The 27,923-nt window shown below is 40.8% G+C and overlaps 1 protein-coding gene across 4 annotated transcripts in view; it reads left to right on the top strand.

The window, feature by feature from the left end:
• The window catches only part of Znf248 (zinc finger protein 248), a 28,935-nt gene extending 2,967 nt beyond the window's left edge, over positions 1-25,968 (top strand). For all 4 annotated transcript variants that reach the window (XM_076940385.1, XM_076940383.1, XM_076940382.1 and 1 more), the window contains 3 exons: positions 18,184-18,310; positions 18,668-18,757; positions 23,721-25,968. In XM_076940385.1, the coding sequence (XP_076796500.1) occupies positions 23,912-25,216 (1,305 nt within the window). In that variant the 5' untranslated portion in view covers positions 18,184-18,310; positions 18,668-18,757; positions 23,721-23,911 and the 3' untranslated portion in view covers positions 25,217-25,968. The remainder of the gene's footprint in view (positions 1-18,183; positions 18,311-18,667; positions 18,758-23,720) is intronic.
• The last annotated feature ends 1,955 nt before the right edge of the window (positions 25,969-27,923 follow it).

Below are 27,923 nucleotides of genomic sequence, written 5' to 3'. Positions count from 1 at the left end.
TGTGGTGACATTAATTATATTGGCACGATTTGGAACAATTGCAGATATAAATGTATGGTCATTCTACCATAGTTACTCAGTTTTGTAATAGCTACTTAGATAAGAATAAATAATTATTTATTCAATTAAAATATGCGTGACTTTTCTTATATATCCCTTCCCTTTATATTTACAAATCTGATCTCAGGGCTTCTCAAGCTCAGATGCCCCTGTGAATCTGCAACATCACTTTAACATGGGTTCCTATGTAGTAGACGTAGACAGAGCTCGGAATCTACCTATTTTCCTCCTTCCTTTTCTCTACTCTTCCTTCTTCTCTTCCTCCCTTCTCCCCCACTTCCTCTTTTTCTTCTTTCCCTTAGAGATTAAACCTGAGACCTTGAATACATCCAACAAGTGTTCTGGTACTGAGGTACATCCCAGCTCTTGAGTTTTTAAGGCAAAGCCGTGCTGTGTAGCACAGGCTGGCCATTAACTCATGACTTGTCTCTGGGATGCTGGGATGTCATGGACCACAAGCCCAGCTGGTTTCTGAATTTCTGCAGTCAGATACTTCACTACTGAGCTGTGGCCCTCTGAATTCTGATTTTCTAATAAGTTCACAGCAGAATCCTGTTCTGCCATTCTGGGACCACCTTTGGAGGGCAAGCCTATACACTGTATTTTCTATACTTCTTATTTCAGTTCACAGCATGTGCCAGAGGTTTCTCTGACAATGTATAGATTACTTCTTCTTCTTCTTTTTTTTTTTTTGTTTTGTTTTTTGTTTTTTGTTTTTTTTTTTTGTTTGTTTGTTTTTTTGAGACAGGGTTTCTCTGTGTAGCTCTGGCTGTCCTGGAATTCACTCTGTAGACCAGGCTGGCCTCAAACTCAGAAATCCGCCTGCCTCTGCCTCCCAAGTGCTGGCGTGCGCCACCACTGCCTGGCGTATAGATTACTTCTGCTGTTCTCTCTCTGTCTCTCTGTCTGTGTCTCTCTGTCTCTGTCTGTGTCTCTCTGTCTCTGTCTGTGTCTCTCTGTGTCTTTGTCTCTCTCTTTCTCTCTCTTTCTCTCCTTTCCTCTTGTTGTCACAATCCCATGACAGTTGGATATCCAACTGTCTGACATCCAAGTTTATTAAACTCCTGTTGTTCTAGCTGGGTGGTAGTAGCACAAGCCTCAGAAGACAGAGACAGGTGGATTCTTCTGAGTTCAAGGCCAGTCTGGACTACAGAGGAAGTTCCAGGATAGTCAGGGCTACACAGAGATACCCTATCTCAGAAAAACCAATAAAACAAAACTGCTGCTGTTCTTTCACAGCTGCATGTGTGTGTGTGTGTTTGTGTGTGTGTGTTTGTGTGTGTGTGTGCATGTGCGCATGCGCCTTAGTATATATCATATTATTCATATAATTATGTTCATGAATTCCCAGAACTTGATCAGCTCTGTGGGCCTGCCTGTCTTGGAGTGACCATTTATAATCTCACTGGCCGTGCATGAGAATGCTTGTTTTTCTGGTAGACTTTGTGGTGAATTTTTTGGATTTGGAAGAACTGTGAGTAAAAGGTAGTATTTCAATACAGTTTTCTGTATTCTGAGTGAAGTTCCTTATCTTTTCATGTGTCTAATGGTGTTATCTTAGGGTTACCATTGCTGTGATAAAACACCATGACCAAAGCAAGTTGAGGAAGAGAAGGTTTATTTGGCTTATACTTCCCCATCATAGTCCATCTCTGGAGGAAGTCAGGACAGGAACCCAAGCAGGGCAGGAACCTGGAGGCAGGAGCTGATGCAGAGGCCATGGAGTGTGTTCCTTGCTTGCTCCCCATGACTTACTCAGGTCCGCCAGCTCAGGGTGGCCCCACCCACCATGGGCTGCCTTACAGACTTCCTTACAGCACCATCATGTGGAGGCATTTTCTCCATTGGGGTTGTTCCATCCTCTCAGATGATTCCAGCCTGTGCCAAGGTGACATAAAGTGAGCCAGCACAGGTGTCTGTTTACTTTTCTGTGAGCTGTCTGTTACTACCCTTTGACCATTTTCCTCTTAGGTTCCTGGTCTTCCTCTATGTACTGTGTAGAACAGTGGTTCTCAACCTTCCTAATGTATAACTCTTTAATATAGTTCCTCGTGTTGTGATGACCCCCAACATTTCACTTCTACTTCATAGCTGTAATTGTGCTACTGTGAGGAATCCTAATGTAAATATCTGATATGCAACCTCCCTGAGGGGCTGTGACCTACAGGTTGAGAACCATTGGTTTAGACAGGCACGGGCTTGATTATGTGAGTTGTAAGTCATTTTGTTCTGCTATTTCAGTGTGGGTTTTTTTTTTTTGTTTTTTTTTTTGTGCCTGTGTTTTTATACGTTTTCATACTTTTACTCATCTTATGTTTAAATATTTAATTGACTTGGAGTTTTCATTGTAGGCAGAAACTTTCCCCTTTAATTTAGCAGCAGCATCCTTAGCATCCTTGCAGTCCCCTCTTTGACCGTGTGCACAGTTACCATCTTGTCCCTTCCTGTCTTCCAGACCGACAGTGCATCTTTGGCATTAGGATGTTAGAGTCACAGAGCTTTTTGTTTAGTGGAACATTTGTTCTTTCCTGTGTATTTGTGCTTTCTACCAGTCTTATACTTCAGCTGTGATAGTTTGCCTTCATCCCTTAAATTTTAAATTAAAACCATACAGTGGTTGCTATTTGATACAATGTAGTTGGTTTTGGCTTAGGTCTTTCTCTAGGGGATTTTGATTTTGAGGTGTAGCTTCTCTCGTTTTGGGGATATTTACAGCCATTCTTTTCTTTCAGTACTCTTTCCTTGTAAGATTCCAGTCTCATTAGTTCCTTCAGATCCTACAATATAATCCTGGTCACCATTTCCCCTCCCTCTCCTCCTCCAGTCTTTTCCCATCTGCCCTCCCATCTGGATCCACTGTCTGTCTGTCTCTCATCAGAAAAGAACAGGCTTCTAAAAGATAACAACAAAATAGAACAAAATAAAACGCCTTAAGATAAAACAATAGCTGTTACATAGAAACTGGACAAGGCAAGCCAACAAAAGGACAAGAGCCCAAGAGAAGGCACAAGAATCAAAGACCCACTCATTGACACACGTGGGAATCCTATAAACACACTAAACTGAAAGCTGTAATAGACACACAGGGCCTGGTGCAGCCCAGTGAGGCCGTGTGACTGCTGCTTCAGTCTCTGAGTTCTTGTGAGCTTTCTTTGCTCAGTTGATTTAGAGGACCTTGGTCTCCTGGTGTCTTCCCTCTGCTCTGGCTCTCACACTCTTCCTGCCTCCCCTTTCTTGGGGGTTCTCTGAGCTCTGAGGGGAGAAATTATTGGAGATATCCTGTGTGTTCCAAGGACTCTCTTTGCATAATGTCTGGCTGTGGTTTTATGTATTTGTTCCCATCTGCTGCTTCTTGGATGATGGCTGAGCAAGGCACTGATCTATGAGTATAGCAGAATGTCATTAGGATTCATTTTATCACTACTTTATTTTTTATAACAGTAATATTTGGTTTTCCCCTAGGTCTCTGGGCTACCTAGTCTCTGGTTCTTGGTCACCCAAACATTGTTGGGTATGGGTTTCATCTCATGGAGTGGGCCTTAAGTCAGGTCAGACATTGGTTGGTTACTCCCACGAGCTTTGTTGCCACCATTACATATTTTGAAGGCAGGACAGATTGTAGGTCAGAGGGTTTGTGGCTGGCTTGGTGTTTACATTTCTCTTTGTGTAGCCCGCAGAGTATTTTCCTATACTAAAGACCCTAGAGTGGAAGTAGGGATGGAGAAGGTTCTATGTAGGCACCAGCCCAGCCTCTCTGTGTTCACTGAGTTGTGTGTATATATGTTGTCCTTAGTAATGAGGCCTTCCTGTCCATTTTCAGAGAGCAACCTATTGTCTTGGTAACAGCCTAGATTCTTTGGTGATTTCTATGGGACCCTTTTGGCCAACAACTGAAGTGGACAACCCAGTCCCAGTAGTGGAAGTGCCGTTTGATGACAAGAGATGACCAGCTGGTTCTCCGTCTCCCCCATTATGTGGAGACTTCACTGGGATCCTCTTTACATATTTTAGGAAGTTTCCACTGCATTAGGTTTCCATTCCACCTCTCAAATGCCCCTCAGTTCTAGCAGTCTTTCCTTGACCTCTCTCCCTCAACTCGTCTCCCTTCTCCCTCCCTACCTGATCCTCTCATTCCTGCCTGCCCATCCATCCATAACATTTATTCTATTTCTCCCTCCCATAAAGATCCATTTGTCTCCCCTCCACTCTTCCAAGTTCCTTCTTCTATACCTAACCTCTCAGGGTCTATGGATTATAGCTTGGATATCATTTACTTAATGGCTAATATCCACATGTAAGCAAATACATACCATATTTATCTTTCTGGGTTACTTCACTTAGGATGATCTTTTTTCTATTTTCTATGACATAATTTCATGATGTCATTTTTATTAACAGCTGAGTGATACCCCCTTGTGTAAATGTACCACATTTCCTTTATCCAACCTTTTTTTGAGGGACATCTAGGTTGTTTCCAGATGTTCCAGAGGGACATCTAGGTTGTTTCTGGCTGTTATGAATAAAGCAGCAGTGAATATGGTTGAGCAAGTGTCCCTGTTGTGGGATGAAGTTCTTTGGATATATGCCCAAGAGTAAGTAGTATGTTAGTCAGGGTTCTCTAGAGTAACAACTTGCAGAATACATTTTTCTATATATATAAAAAAGGGGATTTATTAGAATGACTTACAAGCTGCAGTCCAGCTAAACCAACAATGGCTGTAAATGAAAATCTAAGAATCCAGTACTTGCTCAGTCTACAAGGCTGGATATCTCAGTTGGTCTTTATTACACACTGGAATTTCAAAGAAGTAGGCTCTAGTGCTAGTGAAGGAATGGACTTGCTTATAAGGCAAGGGCAAGCAGGCAAAGAGCAAGGGCTTCCTTCTTCCATGTCATTATATAGGCTTCTGTAAAACTTTGCAGCCCAGATTAAAGTTTCTTTAAGTCTTTCTTAGCCACTTGAGTTTCCTCTTGTCTTAATCAGTGAAGAGACATGGGGGCCAAAGCAACTCTTATAAAGGAAAGCGCTTAACTGAGATTTGCTTACAGTTGCCACTATCTTCCTGGCAGGGAGCAGGGCAGCACAGAGGCAGTCATGGAGCTGGAAGAGTAGCAGGGAGTTGTACATCTGGGTCAGCAGACAGCAGGGACAGCAAGACACTGCCACTGCTCTGGGCTTTTGAAACCTCAAAACCCACCCTTTACACACTTCCTCCAACAAGGCCACACCCACTCCAGCAAGACCACACCTCCTAATCCCTTTCAAGTAGTGCCACTCCCTCATGACCAAACATTCAAATATATGAGTGTATGGGGGTTGTTCTTATTCAAACTACCACACCTCTATTGGGAATTCTCTGTTTAGGTCTGTGCCCCAGTTTTTAATTGGGTTATTTGGAATCTGCTTTTAAGCATTCAGTTGCACACTTTTCTGTTTCTTACATATATTAAATGTTACACAACTCTATTAATCAGATCCCTTGTTACCTCTCTTATATGTGGTTTCTCTTTATTTTCATACTATTGAGGTCTGGTTAAGTTTGATTTGGAGCAGAACCCACTTAGGATATGGATATATATATATATATATATATATATATATATATATATATATATATATATTTTTTTTTTTTTTTCCTCCTTTCTGGCCACCCAGCTAAGGGTGCCAGGCATCCTGAGTGATTTCTGCACAATCACTAGGGGCAGGAGCATAGGTACCTCACCCTTCCACCGTCATGTGTCTCAAACCAAACCCACTAGAGTCTCACACATCAGTTCTTCTGTCTTCAGTCACAGGAGTCTATTAACAACTCTCAGCATCTCAACCACGTAGTGTTACTTGATTCCTTAGGTCTTTTTCTTCTTGGTTCTGGGGACAGAAGCCAAGGCCTTGCTCATGCATGCGAGTCACCAATGTCAATCCAACACCACCAGCCCTTTTAAATATCCTCTTTTATTGTTTAACATGTTTGTTGCTGTATACTTACTGTATACTGTGTTGAATTTTATAAGGGTCATTCCTTTGACATTGATGCTGTACTCTGAAAATGTTCACCCCATAGCTTCCTCTCCATTCTCCCACCTCTTCTACTAATCTCTTTCCACCTCCAGGCTCTCTTCTGCTTTCAAGGCATATATGTAGAAGTGGCAGTATCCAGTGGACTGTGTGCACTGAGTTGAGTACATCTAATTAAAGTTATTCTCAAAGGAACAAAAGACATTATCTAAAGAAAATCTAAGATCCATTAATGAGACAAAATGTGGCATTTATCTTCAGAATCTGGATTATTATGGTGATAGGATGCTTCATCCATTTTTCAGCAAACAACATAATCTCATACTCTTTAAGGATGAAGAAAGTCTCATTGTGCATGTGCCATTTTCTTCATGTATTCGTCTGTTGATGGACACCTAGATTGTAAACTACAACTTGGCTATTTTGGATAGGGCTACAGTAAGCATAAATGTGGGAATATTTCTGTGGTTTCTTGACTTAGAGCATGAATTAATTGTTATCATAAAGACCATGACCAAAAGCAGTCTGGGGAGGAGAGGGTTTGTTTGTTTGCATGTTCCAGTTGTAGTCCCTCATAGAAGGAACTCAAGGCAGGAACTCAGAGCAGCACAGAAATCTGGATGCAGGAACTAAAGCAGAGACTGTGGAGGGCACTGTTCACTGTCTTCCTCTCCATGGCTTGCGCAGTGTGCTTTTCTTTTACATCCACATGCCCAAGGGTGGCACAGCCCACAGCAGACTGCACCCTCCTACATCAGTCACTAATCAGGCCAGTCTGCTGGGGTCATTTTCTTAGTTGAGGTTCCCTTTTTCTAAATGACCTTGGCTCGTGTCAACTTGAAAAAAAAACTAACAACACAGAGCTCTTTCAGTATATACTCAGAAGTGGTATAGCTGGGACATTATTAGCTCTCTTTTTAGTTGTATATTTAAAATTAATTTGTTTTCATGTGTTTGTTGATTGGATTGTTTGGGTTTTTTTTTGAGTTCTTTTATTTTCTGTATATAAATCCTTCTGTCATATATATATCTAGTAAAGATTTTTCCTTATTCTGTATACTATCTCTTTACTTGTTTTTTCTCTTTGCTATAGATGAGCCTTTTAACTTTGGAAATGCTATGTTTTAGTTTAGGTATTAAGGTCTTTGGTTTATTTTGAATTGATTTTCATAGAGTAAAATGTAGGAAACGATGTTCTTTTACCTGTGAACATTCAGTTTTCCAAGTGGTATTTGTTAAAGAGGCCGGATTTTGCTAAGGATATGTTTTTTGGCATCATTGTCAAAAATCTCATGACTATAGATAGCCATGTGGTTTTATTTTTCTCCTCATTCTATGAAAGCAGAAACTGTTTATCTGCTTTTTTTTTTTTTTTTTTTTTTTAATTCTTGGTTTGCTGTTCTGTTCCATTACGTCAGTACTATGGTGTTTTTGTTGCTATGGCTCTGGAGAGGACTTGCAATCAGAAACTGTAATAGCTCCAGCATTGTCCCTTTGTTCACAATTTCTTTGACTGTTGTGGCTCTTTGGAGCTTCCATATGAATTTAGATTCTTTTTTCTGTTTTTGCAAAGTATATGATTTGAATTTTCATGGGCATTTCACTTACTCTCCAGATGAGTTTTAGTAGTATAGTCACTTTTGCTATGGTGACGGTGTTTATCCAGAGGCATGAGAGGTCTTCCCATCTTCTGCTGCCTTACATTTCTCTTGTGTTTTCAAGGTTCTCTTGTGTGGATCTCTCACTTCCTGGTTTGAGTCCCTGTGGTGGTTTGAATAAGTATGGCCCCCAAAACTCACGTGTTTGAATGCTTGCCCAATAGGTAGCACTATTAGGGGTGTGGCCTTATTGGAGGAAGTGTGTCACTGTGGAACCATGCTTTGAGGTCTCCTATGCTCAAGCTAGGCCTAGTGGGACAGTCTCATTCTGCTGTATAGATTAGCCTATCAGTTTCATTTCTGTCATGTCTTTACCTGTTTTTGTTATTAGAATATTAGCTTCACGAGTTCGGAATTAACTTCTTCTCTTTCTATGTATGGAATGGTTTGAGGAACACTGGTGTTAGTTTTCCTTTAATGATCTGGTAGAATTCTGCAGTAAAAATCAGTTTGGGTCTGGGATTTTCTTTGTGGGAGACTATTACTGCTTCAATCTTACTGATTACTGTGCGAACATTTAAGTTGGACATGTCCTTTTTGCTGATTTTCATAGACTAAAAGTCCCAGGAAATGTTCTCATTTCTTGTACATGATCCAGTTTATTGAAATATAGATTTTCAGATTATGCTGCAACGACCCTCTGCATTTCATTTCTGACTGTTGTCCTTCTCCGCTCTGACTTTAATCGTTTGGGTGAGCCTCTTTGCTTGGTTTGTCTAAGGACCCATCACGCTTGCTCATCTCATTTCATTGACTTTGTTTGTGGTCTTACTTTAATTTCCATTGTTTCTTCATTTCTGCCCTCATCATTTCATTTTGCTCCATCTACTGATTGTGAGTTTGGGATGTTTTTGTTTTCCTTAGATATTGAAGTGCATTAAAAACTGAGGAATAGGGCTGGAGAGATGGCTCAGCAGTTAAGAGCACTGATTGCTCTTCCAGAGGTCCTGAGTTCAATTCCCAGCAATCACATGGTGACTCATGGCCATCTGTAATGAGATATGACACCCTCTTCTGGTGTGTCTGAAGACAGCTACAGTGTACTCACATAAAATAAATAAATCTTTAAAAAAACTGAGGACTATCTCAAATAACTTAATGCATACTCGTACCCCTGTGTTCTCTTGTCCTTATCTCACTGGAACTTCCTCCTTCTACCAAGTCCCTGTTTACTTTTATGTAGGGCATTAAACAGGGTCCAGGGAGATCACCTAAGAGAGAATGGGGTGGGGGGGAACAGGCAAACGCAAAGAACCACGGCTTGTCAATAGGCTGATCAAACCGTAATTTTTACTTTTTCACACAGGGTTATATACACAAAAAGGCAGGATGTGGGGAAGGGGATGACGCAGGATCATAGGTGTTCAGGGGGGAGTACAGATATCTTCCAGAACAGCGTGTCAGCTGGGTGAAGGTTCAGGGGACAGATCACTATGACTCTGCCTATGATTCACTTGTCCTTATCTAAGTTGGTACTATCCACCAAGACTACCTATGTACAAGGTCTGTGATGACTTAGGCTTGGCAACTTTTCACCAAAGCTGCTTGTTTACAGTATCTGTTTCAGTGTTTTTCCACAGAGACCCACGACTTTGTATTAGCCGGCATTTATGTCAGGCCTATAGCTGATTCTAGGCCTTCAGTGTATAAGCAGGGCTGCCCCTGACAGCTTTTGCCAGAAAGATATAATAAAGTTAGAATCAAGAATAGAATGTGCCCATTCTTTATAAAATAGTAAATAAAGGCTGTATAGTAAGGAGTAGAATGAGCTTTCACAATTACACTAAAAAGAGAAATAGGCTTGGGACAGATTTGTGTTCAAGGAAAAACATTCATTCTAGGTCAGATCCAAGGATGAAGCCATAGGTGTGCACTATCATAAAGCAAGGACGTGTAAAACTGTTTCTTTGAACTTATAATGAGCATACAGAATGAAACATTACATATGAGGTAATTTTCTAAGAACTTCTGTCTATAAAAAGGTCAGAGACTAGAAATAAGGCTGTGACTTGGCTGGCTCTGCCCCATTCATTCATCCAAACGTATGTGTATGGCATTTGGGCCTCAGCCCCATCCACCAAATGTATATATGTATATGGGTAGGTATGTGTGAACACTTGTGAAGTAGGTGATACAGATGTTCAGCCCTGATGAGAATGTGTGTGTGTATGAATGTGTGTGTGTGTGTGTCTGTGCGCGTGCACGCACATGCACACATATTTGCCTATACAAAGGATTTTAATTCTTTTCCTTTCTTTGTAACTTTTTTATCTATGAGGTAATTCTTACATAGAGAACTACACAATAAAAAAAGGGCGTGTAGCCAGTTTCCACTTCATCCTATGTGTTTCTTGTCTGTGTGAGTGACTTCTTTCCTCCCTGGTTCACGAAGAGTTAATGAGCTCTGGGCCTTCTCCCTGGCCAGCTAGGGGCTCCTGACTGGCTTGCCAGAGAAAGGAACTCTAGCAATAAATATTTTACCTAATTCCCAGTTGTTAAAAAGCATGTGTTAATTGCCAAAACCCAACAGTTTTCAGCCACAGAATAAGTAAGAAAGTGTTAATGTTTCCAGAAGACATCAGCTTCTAACCCCCAATACAGTCAGAGTTACAAGGGATCATCAGTCTTTTGGCCTTTGTCCAACTCTGTGTTCCACCTCAGCTCATTCCCCGACCCCCGGCAAGGCAGATCTTACCTAGCAAGTTAGTATTGTAGTATGCAGTGTCAAAGCTGGGAAAGATCATTGCTGACTTTTCTCCCCTAGAGTTACCTGCATAGCAAATTCTAGCACTATAACTGCTAGCCAGAAGGGAGGGAGTTTGTCAATCTGTGTGGATCCTGTGTTCTGGAAGCAAAGTGTATGCTGTATTCAGCAATCAGGACTTACCATCTAGTTCTGTGGGACAACCAAGGGCAGTGGCTTGATCTGGATAGCTTGGGGAACTGCTGGAGCTATTCTGGGCAACAGCTCTTAGGAAGTTGCATCTCACACTTGACATTGGGATTTCAATGTTAGAACCCATGGCTTTTGGGCATTGCCCTTCCATGCATGGTTCTGACACTTTTAAAAATTATGTTGTTTACATTGGTTTATAATGGGGCTGGCCGGTGACTCTTGGGTGTAACAGAGATTGCTGCCTAACTAATGACCTGGATTTAATCTCTAGGACCCATGCAAAGGTGGAAAGAGAATTAAATTCCACAGAATTGTCCTCCAAGCTCCACTTGGGAGGCATAGAACATGTGCCACCCTGCGCCAATAATGCATGAAAATAGAAGACAGAGGTATAAAATCCGCTTATAAGGAAAGTAGTGTTTTCAGTGCGGCTTTCCCAGGCATCTTTAGTTTTGGTCAGTGCTTCTCCATCACTGCTTCTCTCCAGGGCCCTGTTCCTGTTTAAACCGCCCATACCCAGTATTTCTTTCTTCCATTTCATATGCGCTCTACCATCCCTACCCTCCTGATGTCCTCCCCTTCTACCAAGGCCCCTCCCTTACTTCTAAGACTATCACCATATCAATTTAAGGATACACACACAAATCTGAAGCTACGATCCACACAGGAGAGAGAGCATTTGGGGTTTGACATTGTGGACCTACATTACCTTACACAATGTAATGTTTTTCAGTTTCACCAATTTTTCTACAAATGCCATGATTTTATTTTTATTTACAGCTGAATAAAACTCCATTGGGTGTAGTACCAGATTTTCATTGTCTGTTCCTCAGCTGGTTGTCATTTAAATGGGTCCCACATATTCCCTATTGTGAATAGAACAACAGTGAACCATAATGTGTAAATATCTCTGCAGGAGGACTTGGGATCCCTTTAGAGTATGTTCACAAGTGGTATAGCTGGGTCAGTGGGGTTCTACTTTTAGGCTCCCCAGGCCGAATCACCAGACATATCTAAAGTGGCTGGCTTAGTTTATACTCTGCCCACAGTGTATAAGGGTTCCCCTTTCCATAAACCCAATTAAGCATTTATCTTCATATTCCTGATTACCATTCTGATTGGGGCGCAGTGGAATCTTTATCTCCCTGTGGCTAAGGATTCTATTCATATTCTTGTGGGCCCTGTTCAGTTCCATGCCCGTCTTTTAATTGGGTGATTTCTTTTCTCGATGTTTAGTTTTTCAGTTTCTTGTGTGTTCCAGATGCTAATTCTCTGTCAGATGTGTAAGAAAAGATTTTCTCTCAGCAGATGTAGAGTGTGGACCAGTCCTGAACCAGCATTAGGATTGTTAGTGCTCGGGGTGGTCCAGAGGACCAGGAGAAGGTGCAGACCCAGGAGATCAGATTTGACTCCAGGTCCCACTCACAAATGGCCAGGAAGTTCTACACTTCCCAGCAGCTCCAACTGAAGCTGTAGATGCAGAGTGGGGACAAGACCTGCACTGACTTGACACTTGTCCAGTTCCATATCTCTCAGTGGCTTCAGGGGAAACTTTGGAACTAGAGTGGATTTAACTTTGCCAACAGACATGTTCGAAGTTCCACACTTCTCCAAGTGGCTTCAAGAGAAGCTTCAGACCCAGGGAGGGACCAGAGTTTATTCTGGGTAAGAACCACAGACATGGAGAGTTCCACAACTCACTGCCAAAGCCACAGATCCATGCAGGAGGCAATACCCAACCCTCAGAGGAAGATTTGAGCTAGAACTTCACCCTAAATACCAGTCCTACAAAGGTATTGCATCTCAACCCTGCTAGGACTTGTTGCTACTGAACACTGGAAACACCACTGCTGAAAGAATGTAAGTGACTTAAGTTTAAAAAAAAAAATGAAAATGAAAGAAAATTCAACCAACCAACAAACCAGATGTACATATGCCAGCACAGAAACCAAAACAGCATAAAGGCGGGCACTGTCTTAGTTAGGGTTTTTGTAGCTGTGATGAAAACACCATGGCCAAAAGCAACTTGAGCAGGAAAGGATTTATTTCTCTTAGAATTCTACACCACAGTCCATTATCATCAAAAGAAACCAAGGCAGGAACTCAAGTTTGGAATCTGGAGGTGGGAATTGAGGCAGAGGCCATGGTGTGGTGGTGTTTCCTGGTTTGCTCCTTATGGCTTGCTCAGTCTGCTTTCTTATAGCACTCAGCACCACCAGCCCAGGGCTGGTATCATCCACAATGTGCAGTATCAGCTTGCCTATGGCCTGATCTTATGGTGACATTTTCTCAGCAAGTCTCTTCTTCTCAAGTGACTCCAACTTGTGTCAAGTTGATGTAAAAACTATCAAAGCCCAGGCAAAGCATGGGGATACCATAAAAATGATTTAGGAGTCTTTTCAAACAATTCAAAAGATTGATAAATCTGTTCAAACAATGTTACATTCAAACAAGTCAGTGAGGTCATGGTTACATGTGAGGAGTACAAACCTAAAAAGATGGCTGATAAGGAAGTGAGTCTGAGTCGTGAAAATAGAAAACCTGAAGAAAACCCAATCTAAAATGATATTGGAAATGACAAACTCAGTAAACCAAATAAAAACACAAGCAGAAAGCTCACCAGCAGAGTGAATCCTGTAGAAAATAGAATCAAGGGTAGACATCAGGTAAAGAATGTGGGTCATTCAGTCATGGAAAGTGATAAATTTTAAAATAAATGTGAACAGAAAATTGGAGAGTATTGGAAAGTACCTAAACCGTAAAAGACCTAACATTCAGATTATGTGCATAAAAAGATAATACCACAGATAGGACATAAAATATTTCCAATAAAATTATAGAAAAATTCCAAAAACTAGAGAAAAAAAATGTCATCTAGACACAAGAAATAGAACTCCAATAGACCTAACCAGAAAAGAAACTTCCTGTAACATATTAAAACCACAGAACAATGGCAGAATATTAAAAGTTACAAGAGAGAAAAGTCACTTAGAAAGCAAGTTCATCAATATAACACTTGATTATTCAGAAGAAAGATTTAAAACGAGAAGGGCCTGGAAAGGTGTATTCAAGTTCTGAAAGGCCAATAACTGTTGACCAGGAAACTATTAAAATGGAAGAAAACATAACTCCTCAGAGTAAAAGATTAAAAGGTTTTGTGTCTGCTAAGCCATCTCTACAGAGGATACTAGAAGAATACTTCCGTCTGAAGGCAAGGGTAAATACACTCAAGAGTCTACCTGGAACAGTTTCAGAACAGGTAATCAAAAAAGAAGAAAAGAGGTCTAAAAAACCCTCCAACAAAATGGCAGACATGAATACACATTGTTCAAGAATATCTCTTAGGGTCTCCATTCTCCAAACAAGAGACACAGACTTGCAGTTTGATTTAGAAAACAGTACTGATATTTTTGCTACCTACAAGAAACACACCTCACCATCAACAATAAATTTTACCCTAGAGTAAAAGGATGATGATGGTGTTCCTAGCAAGCAGAACCAAGAAATAGGCAGCACAGGTGTTCTAATATCTAACAAAATAGACTTCAAATCTAGTTAGAAGGGTTAATGAGGCTTCATACCCATCAGAGGAACAATCCGCTAATAAGACTGTAATTCTAAACACACACACCAACACAAGTGGACCCAACTTCATAAATGAAATATTATTAGGTCTAGCACCACAGATTACCCCTAATACAGAAATAGTGGGCGACTTCAAAACTCTGCTCTCACCAGTAGATGGATGAGCTGGACAAAAACTAAACAAACTTGGAGTTAAATAGTCTATCAAATGCTTCTATCAGGGATCTATAAAACAGTTCTACCAAAACACTGAATACACTTTCTTCTCAGCAGAACATACAATTCTTCCCAAAGTCAACCACATATTAAAACACAAAGCAAGATTTAACAATTATAGGAAAATTGGAAAACCCCTGCATTGTGTGTGAGTACGGTGAAACGGGCTAGATATCAACGGAAATAGAGGTGCTGTCCAGTTTATGTTGACTTGAAACAATCTAGAGTCATCTGAAGGAGGGACCCTCGGATGGGAAAATGCCTCCACAAGCTGTGGCTGTAGGCAGTTTTCTTAATTAATAATTGATGGGGTGGGCCCAGCCCATCATGGATTGTGCCATCCCTGGTGGTCCTGGGTTCTCTAAGAAAGCAGGGTGAGCATGCTATGGAGAGGAAAACCAGTAAGCAGCACTCCTCCATGGCCTCCGCATTGGCTCCTGCCTCTAGGTTTCAGCCATGCTAGAGTTTCTGTCTTCACTTCCTTCAGCGGTGGATTGTGGTTTGGAAGTGTAAGCCAACTTGCTTTTTACAATTATGTTTTATCATAGCAACAGTAACTAATTAGGACAGAAAGTAAGGAAAATACACAAACTCACAGAGACTGAATGTACTATTTTATGATAATATAGTCAAGGAAGAAATTAAAAAAAAAAAAAAAGAAAATCCCGAATTGAATGAAAATGAAGACAACATCGTAAGGCTCGCGGAGCACAGCGGAGGGAACCCAAGAAGAAGGTTTAGAGCTCCTCAGACCTACATCACAATGTCTGAGAGATCTAAACAACTTGATGATGCACATACAAACCTTGGGAAAATATGAATAAATAGAATCCCACAACAGTAGAAGAGAAGGGATAATAAACAACAGGGCTGGAATTGATAAAATAGAAACAAAGGTACAGAGAATAAAGAGTTCATTCTTTGAAACAAATTGATGAATTTTTTTGAGACAAGTTTTCATTGTCATCCTGCTATCCTGAAATTCACTCTGTAGACCATGATGGCTGCAAACTCATAGAGACCCACCTGCCCTGCCTTCAAGTTCTGGGATTAAAGGTGTGCACTACCATGCCTTGCCAAAATTCTTTCTGTGATTCAGTATTGCCGTGTTACCAAAACCAGGCAAAGACCCACCAACAAAGAGAATTACAGGGCTAGTCTGATGAACATAGACACAAAACATTTTTTTCAATAAGGAGCTTGCAAACCAAGTTCAAGACATATCAAAAAGATCATCTACCATGATCAAGTCAGCTTCATCTCAATGACAGAGGGATGATTCCACATGCATAAACCAATAAATATTATCTACCACATTAATAATTTCAAGTATAGAAACCATGTGCTCATCTCATTAGGTGCAGAAAAGGCCTTTGATAAAATCCAACATCCTTTCATGATAAAAGTCCTGGATAAGAAAATCTATGAATACAAGGGACATATTCTAATGTAAAGACAATATACAGGGAGCCACAGGCACCATCATGCTAAATGGTGAAAAGCTAGAAGCATTTCTGCTCATGTCAGGTTCAAGACAACATCCATTTTATCCACTCCTGTTCACCATAGTGCCTAAAGTCTTACCTCAAACAGGAAGAAAGCAGGAAGAGTCAAAAGGAAAGAACAAACTCAAAATTACCAATATTTGCAGATAATACAATTCTATACATAAAAGACGTAAAGAGTCCACCAGAAATGTCTTAAATCTGACAAAATCAGCAAAGTAGCAGGACACAAACATAAAAAAAAGCAATCGCCACCTTATGTGCAGCTGATGATCCCATGAAGAAAGAAAGCACAGAAGTGATCCCATTCACAGTAGCTTCAAAAAACTTTTTAAAGGATAAGTCTAAGTCACTGAAAGACCTGTACAGTGAAAACTTAAAAAAAAAAAAAAAGAAAGAAAGAAAGAAAGAAATTAATGGAGACGCAGGAAGGCAGAAAAAAACCTCCCACTTTTCTGTACTGGTAGGATTGATATTGTGAAACTGACCATCCTATCAAAGCAATCTACAGATTGAATGCAGTGCCTTAAACATTTCAGTGTGCTGGGCATGGTGACACATGCATTTAATTTCAGCACTGGGCAGAAGTAGGCAGATCTGTATGCGTTGAGGCCAGCCTAGTCTACAAAGTGAGTTTCAGGACAGTCAGCGATGTTCCATAGAGAAACCCTTAAAAAAAAAAACTAAATAAATAAATAAATAAGTAAATTGATGCAAGTCACAGAGGTTGAAAAAATATTTCAAAATTCATATGGAAGAACAAAAGACCCAGGACAACCCACATTCCCCTAAAGAATAAAAAGTACAGCTGGGGGAATCACTATCCCAGGTTTTAAGTTATAATATAGAGTTGTAGTAATAAAAGCCATATAATGATGTGTTAAAAATAGACACATTGACCCAGAAAACTTCATAAACTTTACAGCCATGTGGATTTTGAAAAAGAGGCTAAAGTGACCATTGGAGATGACAGTATCTTCCACAAATGGAACTGGTCTACCTGAATAGCTACATGTTAAAGAATGAAACATCATCCTTCTTTCTCATTCCTAATACAAGTCCAAAATACAAAATGGATGAAGGATCTCAATGTAAGACCTGATGCCCAGAACCCATTAGAGGAAATGGGTAATACTCTTCAACTAACAGGTGCTTGTGAGAGTGTTCTGCCAAGTAACCATTGACAAATGGGACCTCATGAAACTAAAATGCTTCTGTACAGCAAAAAGACATCATCGTCCAAGTGGCGGCCTGTGGGATCTATTCCTGGGCCTCCCATGGGGATTGTTTGCAGTGTACTCACTATTCAGAGGTGAATACACTATGTAAGTAGAGTGTCGTGTCATCTTGGAAATCATCATCTCTTAAGCACCAGCTGTAGAGAATATAGGGGCACAAATAATAGTGCTTTGTGTACTAATGTGTAATCACTTGTGTGAGTGGGAAAAGAGACCCAGAAAAAGAAGTAAGAAACCATTAGAGGAGAGTAGCACTTTTTCTGTAACCACACATCATACCCCTCTGTTGAATTCGCTCATCTTTTTGTTTTTTTTTTTTGTTTTTCTGAATTTCCTGTTTTGTTGAACTTCACTATATTTTGGCTATTATTGGCTAAAATTTATTTTGAAGTTCATAGCTAATGATTTCAGTAACTGGGTCATCCATGGGTCTGCTTATATTGCTTATTTTATTTCTTGTTCATTATTTGTTTGCATACCATGAAACCATTTGCTCTGTTTAATAAAACCACTGTGCTTTCCAAAAACATTTTACAAGTCTCCAGAAAATAATCTCCTCAAGCAGAAAGGGCTCATCCTGTTCTGCATGTGTTAGACCACAGGGCAGGCACTTCAGTCAGTCATGAGCTTTTCTAGTGGGAGCCTGTCTCTCGTTTGTCAGTATTGTCCATTAACCATTTCAAGTATACTTCCTAATAAAAAGTAAAGTCTACTGCCAGGCCTGAAACATCCACTTACTAAATGCACGTATAACTGTCCTGACCAGGTCATAAGCACTTTTGAGAATAGGAACTGTGTTTTTGCCTGCCTCAGCAGTATTCACAGCAACTAAAAGACTTCCAGGCCCTTAGCAGAATCTAAGATATTTTATTTTATTCTACACAGTGTAGCAAAAGGGGGGTTGCCCTTTCATTATTTTTCAGTAACTCCGAAGAAACTCATTCTGCTAAGTCTTCTTGATATTGCTCAATCTAACAACTTTATACAGAAAAAGAATATTTTGTTACAGGAGCGAGTATCTTTCAAGGATGTATGTGTGGATTTTACCAAGGAAGAGTGGTATTTGCTGGACCCTGCCCAGAAGGTGCTTTACCGAGATGTGATTCTGGAGAATTATAGCAACTTTGTCTCAGTAGGTAAGGGGTTTATTTTCTCAGTCAGCTGCCAGTCACATACATTCCCAAGGCTGGGAGCCAATGCTTATTATTTCCAATTTGAGGCTTCAGATTCAAGGGTCTGAGAGGACTGATCACTTTTTGATCTGACGGTGTATTCTTACCTCTCAGCAGAATGTTGAAGACCAACCTTCCTTCCTCTCCTTCCTTCCTTCCTTCCTTCCTTCTTTCCTTCCCTCCCTCCCTCCCTCCCTCCTTCCCTCCCTTCCTTCCTTCTTCCTTCCTGTACCTTTTTTCTTTTTGGTATCTTTCTATTCATTTTTTCAGTTCACAGAGCTAAGCTATTGAGCACCGTCCTGTGCTATTTTGTCTTAACAGGGCATTGTGTTACTAAGCCAGATGTAATTTTCAAGATAGAGCAAGGAGAAGATCCCTGGATACCAGAAAATGGATTCCAATGTCACCCAGGTACAGTAGTGAGTTCCCTGGCAAGGGAAAGTAATCTGTGCCATGGGGTAAGATAAGTTACTGTCTTAGTCAGTGTTTTATTACTCTGGAGAGACACCATGACCACAGCCACTCTTATAAAGGAGAACACTTAATTAGGTCTGGCTTACAGTTCAGCTGTTTAGTCCATTATCATCACGGTTGAGAGCATAGTGACCACAGGCAGACATGGTGCTGGAGAGGGAGCTGAGAGTTCTACACTTGCATCAGCAGACAGAAGGAAGAGCAGAGCTACTGGGGCTGGCTTGAGCTTCTAAAACCCAACCAGGCCACACCTCTTCATCCCTCTCAAGTAGTGCCTCTTCTTGATCAGCACTCAACTCTATAAGCCTGTGGGGCCCATTCCTATTCAAACCACAACAGTTACCTTTGGAATGTCTTTCAGAAATTCCTGTTTTACATCAGACCTTTGGAAATACCCAAGAACAGCATCCCACAGCTTGTCTCAGTGGCTCCTCCATCTGTCTCTCATCCAGAGACACCTTTGCTTTTGTTTTGACATTTTGGGGCGATTTATTTTTACCTATAATTTCAAAGTCAGCTGGCTTCATTTTAGATACTTTTTCTTGGCAAGTTTCTCTTTAAGAATTATGCACCTCCTCTCTGTCTTCTTTGAGCACCTTTCATTAGCTAACATATCCCCAGGTACTTCTGTTATCCCACTTACCAGATGTGTAACGGTGAACATTTACTGCGATACAGTCATGTTCTGGGTAACTAAGAGAGTAATTACTACAGGTATAGAATATGTACTACAGTGAACAGCAGCCGCATGTAGGTGCAGCTGTTTATTTTCTTCTGTGCTTGAGGGCATACGTACCTGTGCGCACACACAGAGATAGGTGGTGGTAAGATGATGAAGACAGCTTACACAGAGGAAGGGAGACTAAAGCAGGATGTGTACTAGTTAGCAAAGAGGTCAGAGAGAACTTAGATGCGGCCGGTGCTGTATGTAATACTTCAATGGAGTAAGAATAAGCTATGGACTGAAAGTATTCTAGACAGAGAACTTGAGGTGCCAGGCCTCCAGGACAGGTTTGTTCTGCTTGAACAATAGCAGAGAGACCAGTGTAGTTGGAAAGCAGGGAGGATGGGCAAGACTCATGACAGTGGCATGAGTAGTATCCCTGTGCTTCATGGAATATAGACTAATTCCATCTCGAGGGATGTAAGAAGCTCTGTCTTGAGTTAATGTAGACCAGACTGAACCGTCAGACTTATTTTCATCTTCAAAGGATTTACCTGTCCTAGGCTGTGGTTGTGGTGTGTTTAGTGGGTGGGTACGAGGTAGGAGGGCGTACCAGCTAAGGGACTACTGTACACTCCAGAAGAAAGGCTGGTGCCAAGACCTCAGAGATGCTGAGAAGCACTGAGTTTGTACAGACATCTTGAAGATAGAGCCACAGAGATTGCTGTTGGATGAAGGGTAAAGGAGTAGGCAAACATAACTGGAATTCTTTTTCTCAGGTAACCAGACAAGATAGGAACCTACTTACTAAGACAGAGAAAATACAGAACAAACGTTGGAAAGGATTAGTATGGATTCTGTTGTAGACAGGAGACGTTGGAGGTAACTGTTTAAATCTAGCCTGTGAATTCACTTTAAGGTTGGGGTTATCCAGGAATGGAATCCTGCTGAGGCTGGAACTTAAATGTATCTACTTGAAGGCATCATTTTAGAGGGTCTCATGGTCTGGGGATAGATGAAATCCAGAGCTGAGATAGATTTCTTTGTAAAACTCCAGACAGGAAGTGTCACATGGAAGAGCCTTAGTTGCTGCTGCTCTTCCATCTTTTTCCTCTTGGTCCTCACAGCCCCTTGTCCTTCCTACATCTCTGTTACTTTGTCTACTGTTTCCCTTAAAAATAAAAATAAAAATAAAAAAGATGCTTCCAATTGTTAGGAATTGGCCTGTGCCATAGTTTTCCAGCCACCTTTCTAGGCTGTGGTTTTATGTCAGAGCAATCACCGACTGATACATCTTCATAAAGTTACTAAATCCATCCATTAGAGGAGGTGTAGAAGGAATAACCTGAACTATACACAACCCCAAATCCATCTCCAAGGAACCAAGTAAATCCAACCTTTCATCTTATTAGTTCCTCCCCGTGGCGTCTGGGGTGGCCGGGGCAGCTGTGGGTCCCCTGCACTACAGTGTTCACTCCCACTGGCTTCACCTCACCGGTTCCCTTTCAACCCCCTGCACCTGTCGTAAGGGGCACTGCCCACTGACCTCACTCAGAAGCAGACATATCTGTGCTCGCTTCATTCCCGTGGGTGCTGTTTGCCTTCCTTTTCTCCCTTCTTCACATGAAGCATCGACTTTTTCTTTCACTAGTACATAGAAATACAGTAAAGTCTTCTGCCTTTTACATGATTCTGTTCTACCTGGTTTATATTTCTTTTTGTTCTCTAGAATTTATACTAAACATCATAATTCTGTCTTAGGGATTCTTTAACTGGGATGAAACACCACAATCAAAAGCAACTCGGGGAGGAAAGGGTTTATTTGGCTTACTCTGAAGGAAGCCAAGGCAGTAACTCAAACCAGATGGGAACCTGAAGGCAGGAGCTGATGCAGAAGCCATGAAGGGGCGCTGCTTCCTGGCTTGCTCTCCCCTGGCTTGTTGAGCCTGCTTTCTTATGGTTCCCAGGATGACCAGTCCAAGGGTGGCATTACCCATGATGTGCTGGGCCCTTCCATGTCATTAATTAGAAAATGCCCTACAGTAGGATCTTATGGAAGGAATTTCCCAGTTGAGTTTCCCTCCCCTCAGATGACTACAGCTGTGTCAAATCATGTAAAACAGCAGGCATCTCAGTGCTTGAACTATGTTTCTAGTCTTTCCTTTGTCTAAACTTTCAGAGTCTTTTCATCTTTTCTTTTAAATAATTAATACTGGATCTGTGAAGTGTTGAGATTGCTTGCTTGCTCTATCTTATTGGTGTTCTGAGTTGCATGAGTCAGTCACAGAAAGAGGGTCACTCCAGAATGTAATCAGGCTCCGAGGCAACAGGGAGGTCCAGCCTTGATGAACTGAACCTCGAACAGCCACACAGAAGCACATTTATTGATTATTACATTAACATTGTTTTTTGGGTAAAACAAGTTCCTCATACCAAAGCCCCTGATCTAATCTATATGTTTCCTGAAGGAAAACCTCATGGCCCTGCAACTTTAATCCTTGCTGTGCGCTGTCTACAGCACTCAATAATGCAAGACACTCCCAGTGTGCCAGGAGTGTCCTGTGACCAAAGTCATCAAAGGCTGGAAAGCTCCTTGAGGAAAACTACTCTATAGATAACAGAAAACATCACTAGAGAAAGATTTCTTTCTTTCTTTTTTTAATCCCTCCATGTACATGTTTTTAATGAGAATGCTGAATATTGACTTAAATGTTTAATGTAACTCAATTGATTTAAAGTATTTGTTTGCTTATTTTGTTTTAAATTATTTCTGCTAGGATCATAACCTTAATTGTTGGTCTCTGGGATAGTAGAGTGCTATAGAATTTTTAAATTAAGCATATGACTATTCATATTCTTGCACTGAGCACCAATAGATAAGAATAGCCAGGGTTTTTATGATAAAGTATATTGAAAGTCTCCGTAACAGATACAGAATATGATGTTCAGGGATCCTACATTTGAATAAAAGACACAGCGACATGTTAAAGCAGAAAACCTATGTGTAAAGAAAAAGCCTAGAAATAAAGACGGACTTAAATACCCAGTATAGGAAAACATGTACACTGAGGGCTCAGGAGTAACTAGGATAGGGAAGGTACATATGGAACAGAATAGAAGGTGAGCTGGGAGTAAACCCAATGTACTTCTTCCTTTGTCACATTTCTGATATTCTGTGTATTCAAAACTATTCTTCTGCTCCTTTGTGGGCTTTTTTGTTCCTTGGATAACAGCTCTGCTAACCTCCGGTTACTAGTTTGGAGTTTATTTCACCTTTTCTAGTATGCTTTTCCACAGCATTTCAGGAAGCTCCTCCTATAGATAAAGGCAAAGAAAAGAACCTCAGGAGCTGGAAAGATGGCTCGGCAGTTAAGAGCACTGGCTGAGCTTCCAGAGCACCCAGGTTCAATTCCCGGCAGCTCACAACTTGTCTGTAACTCCGGTTCCAGGGAATCTGACTCCCTCACACAGGCATACATGCAGACAGAACACCAATGCACGTAAAATAAATACAAATAAATACATCTTTAAAAAGAAAAGAAAAAGCAGAAATTCTCTAGATCCCAGGCTTCCAGACTGTCCTTTTGAACCTGAAGAAGTGGGTGTTTCCAGAACTCTAAGTAGTTCATCATACGCAGTGTAGAAAAGCCAGGCATGTGGTGGGGACCTCTTCCAGTGCTGGGTGCAAGGTGTCAGGCTCTTCCCCTGTCCTGTTCCCACCCAATGCAGTTCACCCTCTGAAACCTCTTGCCTACTGATCTCCACTGCCACTTTGCTGGTTTTCATTGTTTGCTGGGCTCGCTCATCATTTTGACTATTGTGACTTCTGGATCAGTAAATGAATTCCCTATGAATTGAATTTCATTTTGTATTTTTGTGTTGAGTTTTGAAGTTTCTAATGTTTTAAGTATTATAACCAGTTCCCTGTGCACAGCTGCTTCCACTGTAAATCCACGTCTGGGGTTTCTCTTCCAACCAGGATGGTAAAGGAAACATACTGGATTCAGTTTGTATCAGGAAATGGAATCTGAAACAAAAGAACTATAAAAAGTTCACACCCATTAGACATGTGCTAAGGCAGTTTAGCTTCCCAAGTCCCTCTTCTGCTCTGTGGAGGACCTTATTTTCTGTGTGCCTGCTGTGTGCCTCCTCACCCTTAATGAAAGCCTTTCTTCAAAAAAGAAAGAACAAGTATTAAGATTCATAAGGTGTGGCAATTCTTTTTCTCATTTATAGAAAGGAAGTGGAAAGTGGACAGCCTGTTAGAGAGTGACCGGGAAAATCAAGATGGACCCTTTTGGCCACTTGTGCTCACCAACAAGACCACAAATCTAGAGTGTGGTGGTAACACAAGAAAATCTTCTAGTCCAGACACTGACTCTGTTTCTTCAAGAAGTCTTCTGCTCAAAGTATGTGACTCCTGTGAGATGAATTTAAAGAATATTTCAGCTATAATTATTAGCAAAAAGAGCTATTCCAGAAAAAAGCTTAATGAGTTTAATATATATAAGAAACCACTCCCTGACAGTAGGCATGAGAGAATTCCTGTAGGAACAAAATCATGTGACTATGATGGGAAAGGGGCTGTCCTCGGCCTTTGTCGGGATCTCAGTCGGCCATCTGATCAGCCTTTTGAGTACGATGAAGCAGGACGAGGCTTCCACGCGGAAGTGGCCCTTTGTACAAGTCAGAGCTCTCAGCGAGGCAAGACTCTCTATACATACACTGAATGTGGAAGAACTTTTGTTGACAGTTTGAAGCTCAGTGTATCTCAGAAAACTCATTTGCATATGGAGCCCCATGAATGCAGTATTTGTAGAAAGTCCTTCTATGTGGATTTACAGTTTGGACCTCAGAGAGCTCTCTCAGGAAACAGTCCTTATGAGCGTAATGAATATGAGAAACTCTTCTGTGACCGATCAGCTTTTGTCGTTCACCAGGAAGCTTACACAAGAAAGATTGCCCAAGAGTATAGAGTGAGTGACAGAAGCTGGGGAAAGCCAGCTCTCTGTAAACATCAGATAATACAGATGGGGGGCAAACCCTATGAATACCATGAAAATAGGAAAAATTTTAGCAAAAAATCACATCCCACCCAGTCTCGAAGACCTCACGTGGGAGAAAAAACGTTTGAATGTGGTGAGTGTGGTAAAATGTTTTGGGAGAAATCGAACCTTACCCAACATCAGAGAACACACACAGGAGAGAAACCGTATGAGTGTACCGAATGTGGGAAAGCCTTCTGTCAGAAGCCACACCTTACCAACCATCAGCGGACACATACGGGAGAGAAACCCTATGAGTGTAAGCAGTGCGGGAAAACATTCTGTGTCAAGTCAAACCTTACTGAACACCAAAGAACACACACTGGGGAGAAACCCTATGAATGCAACGCCTGTAGGAAATCCTTCTGCCACAGGTCAGCCCTGACAGTCCATCAGAGAACACACACAGGAGAGAAACCATTTGTATGCAGTGAATGTGGGAAGTCATTTTGTGTCAAGTCAAACCTGATCGTACACCAGAGAACTCACACAGGCGAGAAACCTTATAAGTGCAATGAGTGTGGGAAAACCTTTTGTGAGAAATCAGCTCTTACCAAACACCAGAGAACTCACACAGGGGAGAAACCCTACGAGTGTAATGTGTGTGGGAAGACCTTCAGCCAGAGGTCAGTCCTCACTAAGCATCAGAGAATCCACACGAGGGTGAAAGCTCTCTTAGCATCCTGAATGGTTAGCTTTTGCATGCCTGTCAAGTCAGTTGTTCAGTTTTAAAAATGAGCTTAGAGCCTGCCAAAGAATACCACAGTGTACTAGAAAATTCCATTTTGTTGGAATGCATGAAAGCTTTCAAGAAAATAAAAACTTTCATTTGAAAGATTGTATTGAAGGGAAATTATTCATATAAATAATATGGTTAAAAAAAACCTTAGAAATTGTGTAATGTCTTCCAAATGTGTTTCAAAATTGTACTTTAAATATGATGGCTATATTAATTTTACTTTGTATTCATAGGGAAGTATGAAACTTAAGTGTCTCCAGCATTACCATACATGTAAAGAACATCTGGGGTTTATAGACCGTGTGTGAGTATGTTAATGGAACAGAAGTCTAGGAGACCCTTGATTTATGGGTTGGAACCCAGAAAGGATGTGAGGAAGAATCTGAACCCTTAGTTTAATAACTGTTATGTTATACTTTCCACACTAAATACCACCAGCGTCTTTATAGGTTGATAGGATTATGTATGTTTCTGGACATATTTGTGAGTGTAGATCTAGATGTATGCATATGTAAATATACTTGTATGCATGTACCTGTACACAAGTGGTGTTGTCATAAAGGCAGCTTATACCACTTACAAATGCTGATGATTGTGAAAATGTCAGGAATTTTGTGGATTCATTGTTTAATATTACATGAAATTGCAGTTAAATTATACTGAGAGCAAAGGAAATAAATAGTGCTCGTCCTTCCTACCACCTGGCTGTATTTCGCTGTTGTCTCTGCTGGGTACCAATGGTCTACATGCTGAGAGCGCTGTAGAGTGGTGTGCTACTGCATATCTCCTTCAGAGCCCCCACATGCCATCCCTACTCTCATGTTGATAGCTTGAGATATTTATACTATGGAAACTGATAAAGCATGTGTCAGAGTGTGATTGTCTCAGAGAAGCTGTGTGTATATAAAGTATGTGGTAGATTTAAAATTTAAACTGCCCCCTTTGTATTTCCTAAAATAAATAAATGGCTCTGGCCATCATTATCAAATTGCCTCTATAGTAAAGAAGCCAAAGATGGTTTATTGAGCCTTTTAATTACCTCAGAACTATCCAGTTCTAAATAGGAGCAGTCTCTTGATAGCTTGGTCAGAATATGCTTCAAGTAACATTATTACATTCTCATATTCTCTTTCTCTCTTCCTCTTTCTCTCTCAGTCAGTATATGCTTCAAGTGATATTATTTCCCTCTCCATCTCCCTTTCTACCTCCTTCCCTCTCTCTCCCCACCTCCTCTTTTTCTCTCTCACATCCACACATATATTATCACAGACTTTTCACTATTCTGGACTATGAATAAGTATGGCCATTATTACCAAACTACCCATTTGTTAAGAGAATCAAACAGTATATTTCTGAGAGTTTTTCTTAGCTACCTCTGTGTCAATCATATAAATGCTGTTAATAAAAATGGTATTTACATGACTTGAGTTGTAAATGGTAATACTACACTTTACAAATTTAAAAATGGTAGTGTATAATAAAATATTCATATTATACCCTTGGAATTTCATTGTGTATCTATTTAGGCATGATTACATGTAAGTGTAGTCCTCTGTAACTTGGTGATTACATACTAATATGTAGAATTAGAAATGCCTGTATAGTCCCTCTCCCTCCTTTTACAGCACCCTCTGGAAACACACTGATCATTAGCCTAAGAGATGCTGGGCACCTTTCCTGAGCTGAGTTTTGTCTCATTGTCTTCCTCCCCAGGTGGTTTGGGGAATGAATCCAGATTAGTCAAAGCTAACCATGGACATTCCATTCTGGCAGTTTTGCTTAGGTTAGAGAATGCTATGCAATACTGGAATTGTTCTCGGTGATGAAGTTGTTGTAACATGAAAAGATGAGAAGTCAAAAGAGACATGAAAAGAAATCAGACCTTTTGGTATACATTTATAGACACCTGTACAAGATGCTGGCATATAGTTTATGGTCTGGATGGGCAGTGGTGACAGTGCAGACAGCTGAGCGAGATATGATGTCATGGAATTGTTTAGCCCTTTACAAATACTTTATGTAGACTTCTGGGACTTCATATTATTTTCAACAATACCCATTTCTTGTTTATTATTAGGACTGTGTGGTACTTGGAGATAAAGGCATTCCAGCTGATACCAGAAATAACTTTTCCAAGTGCTAATATTCTGTATGTGGTTTGTAGGAAGAATTTTGTTTAACTGTTTGATGTAGGGAAGGATGCTTTTTAAAACAATAGTTCTTTCTGGTGGAAAACAGAATCCCTCAAGAAGATTTTGTTGTTGTTGTTGTTGTTGTTGTTGTTTTTGAGACAGGGTTTCTCTGTGTAGCCCAGACTGTCCTGGAACTCACTCTGTAGTCCAGGCTGGCCTTGAACTCAGAAATCTGCCTGCCTCTGCCTCCCAAGTGCTGGGATTAAAGGTGTGCGCCACCACTGCCCAGCTCCTCAAAAAGATTTTAATGATGACTTTCTTTAGTAATGTGGTCCAGAAACAAGGGATGTTGAAACACATGGACAAGGATGTAAGCTAAAGCTAGAGCCTGGTCTACAGAGTGAGTTCCAGGACAGCCAGGACTGCACAGAGAAACCCTGTCTCAAAAAAAAAAAAAAAAAAAAAAAAAAAAAAAAAAAGACAAAAACAAAACAAAAGGATGTAAACCGGATTACCATTTCCC

Source organism: Arvicanthis niloticus, chromosome 9, assembly GCF_011762505.2.
Source record: "Arvicanthis niloticus isolate mArvNil1 chromosome 9, mArvNil1.pat.X, whole genome shotgun sequence".
NCBI classification, from domain to species: domain Eukaryota; kingdom Metazoa; phylum Chordata; class Mammalia; order Rodentia; family Muridae; genus Arvicanthis; species Arvicanthis niloticus.
The sequence above is the reverse complement of the archived record's forward strand: the minus strand, read 5'-3'. Positions and strand labels throughout refer to the sequence as shown.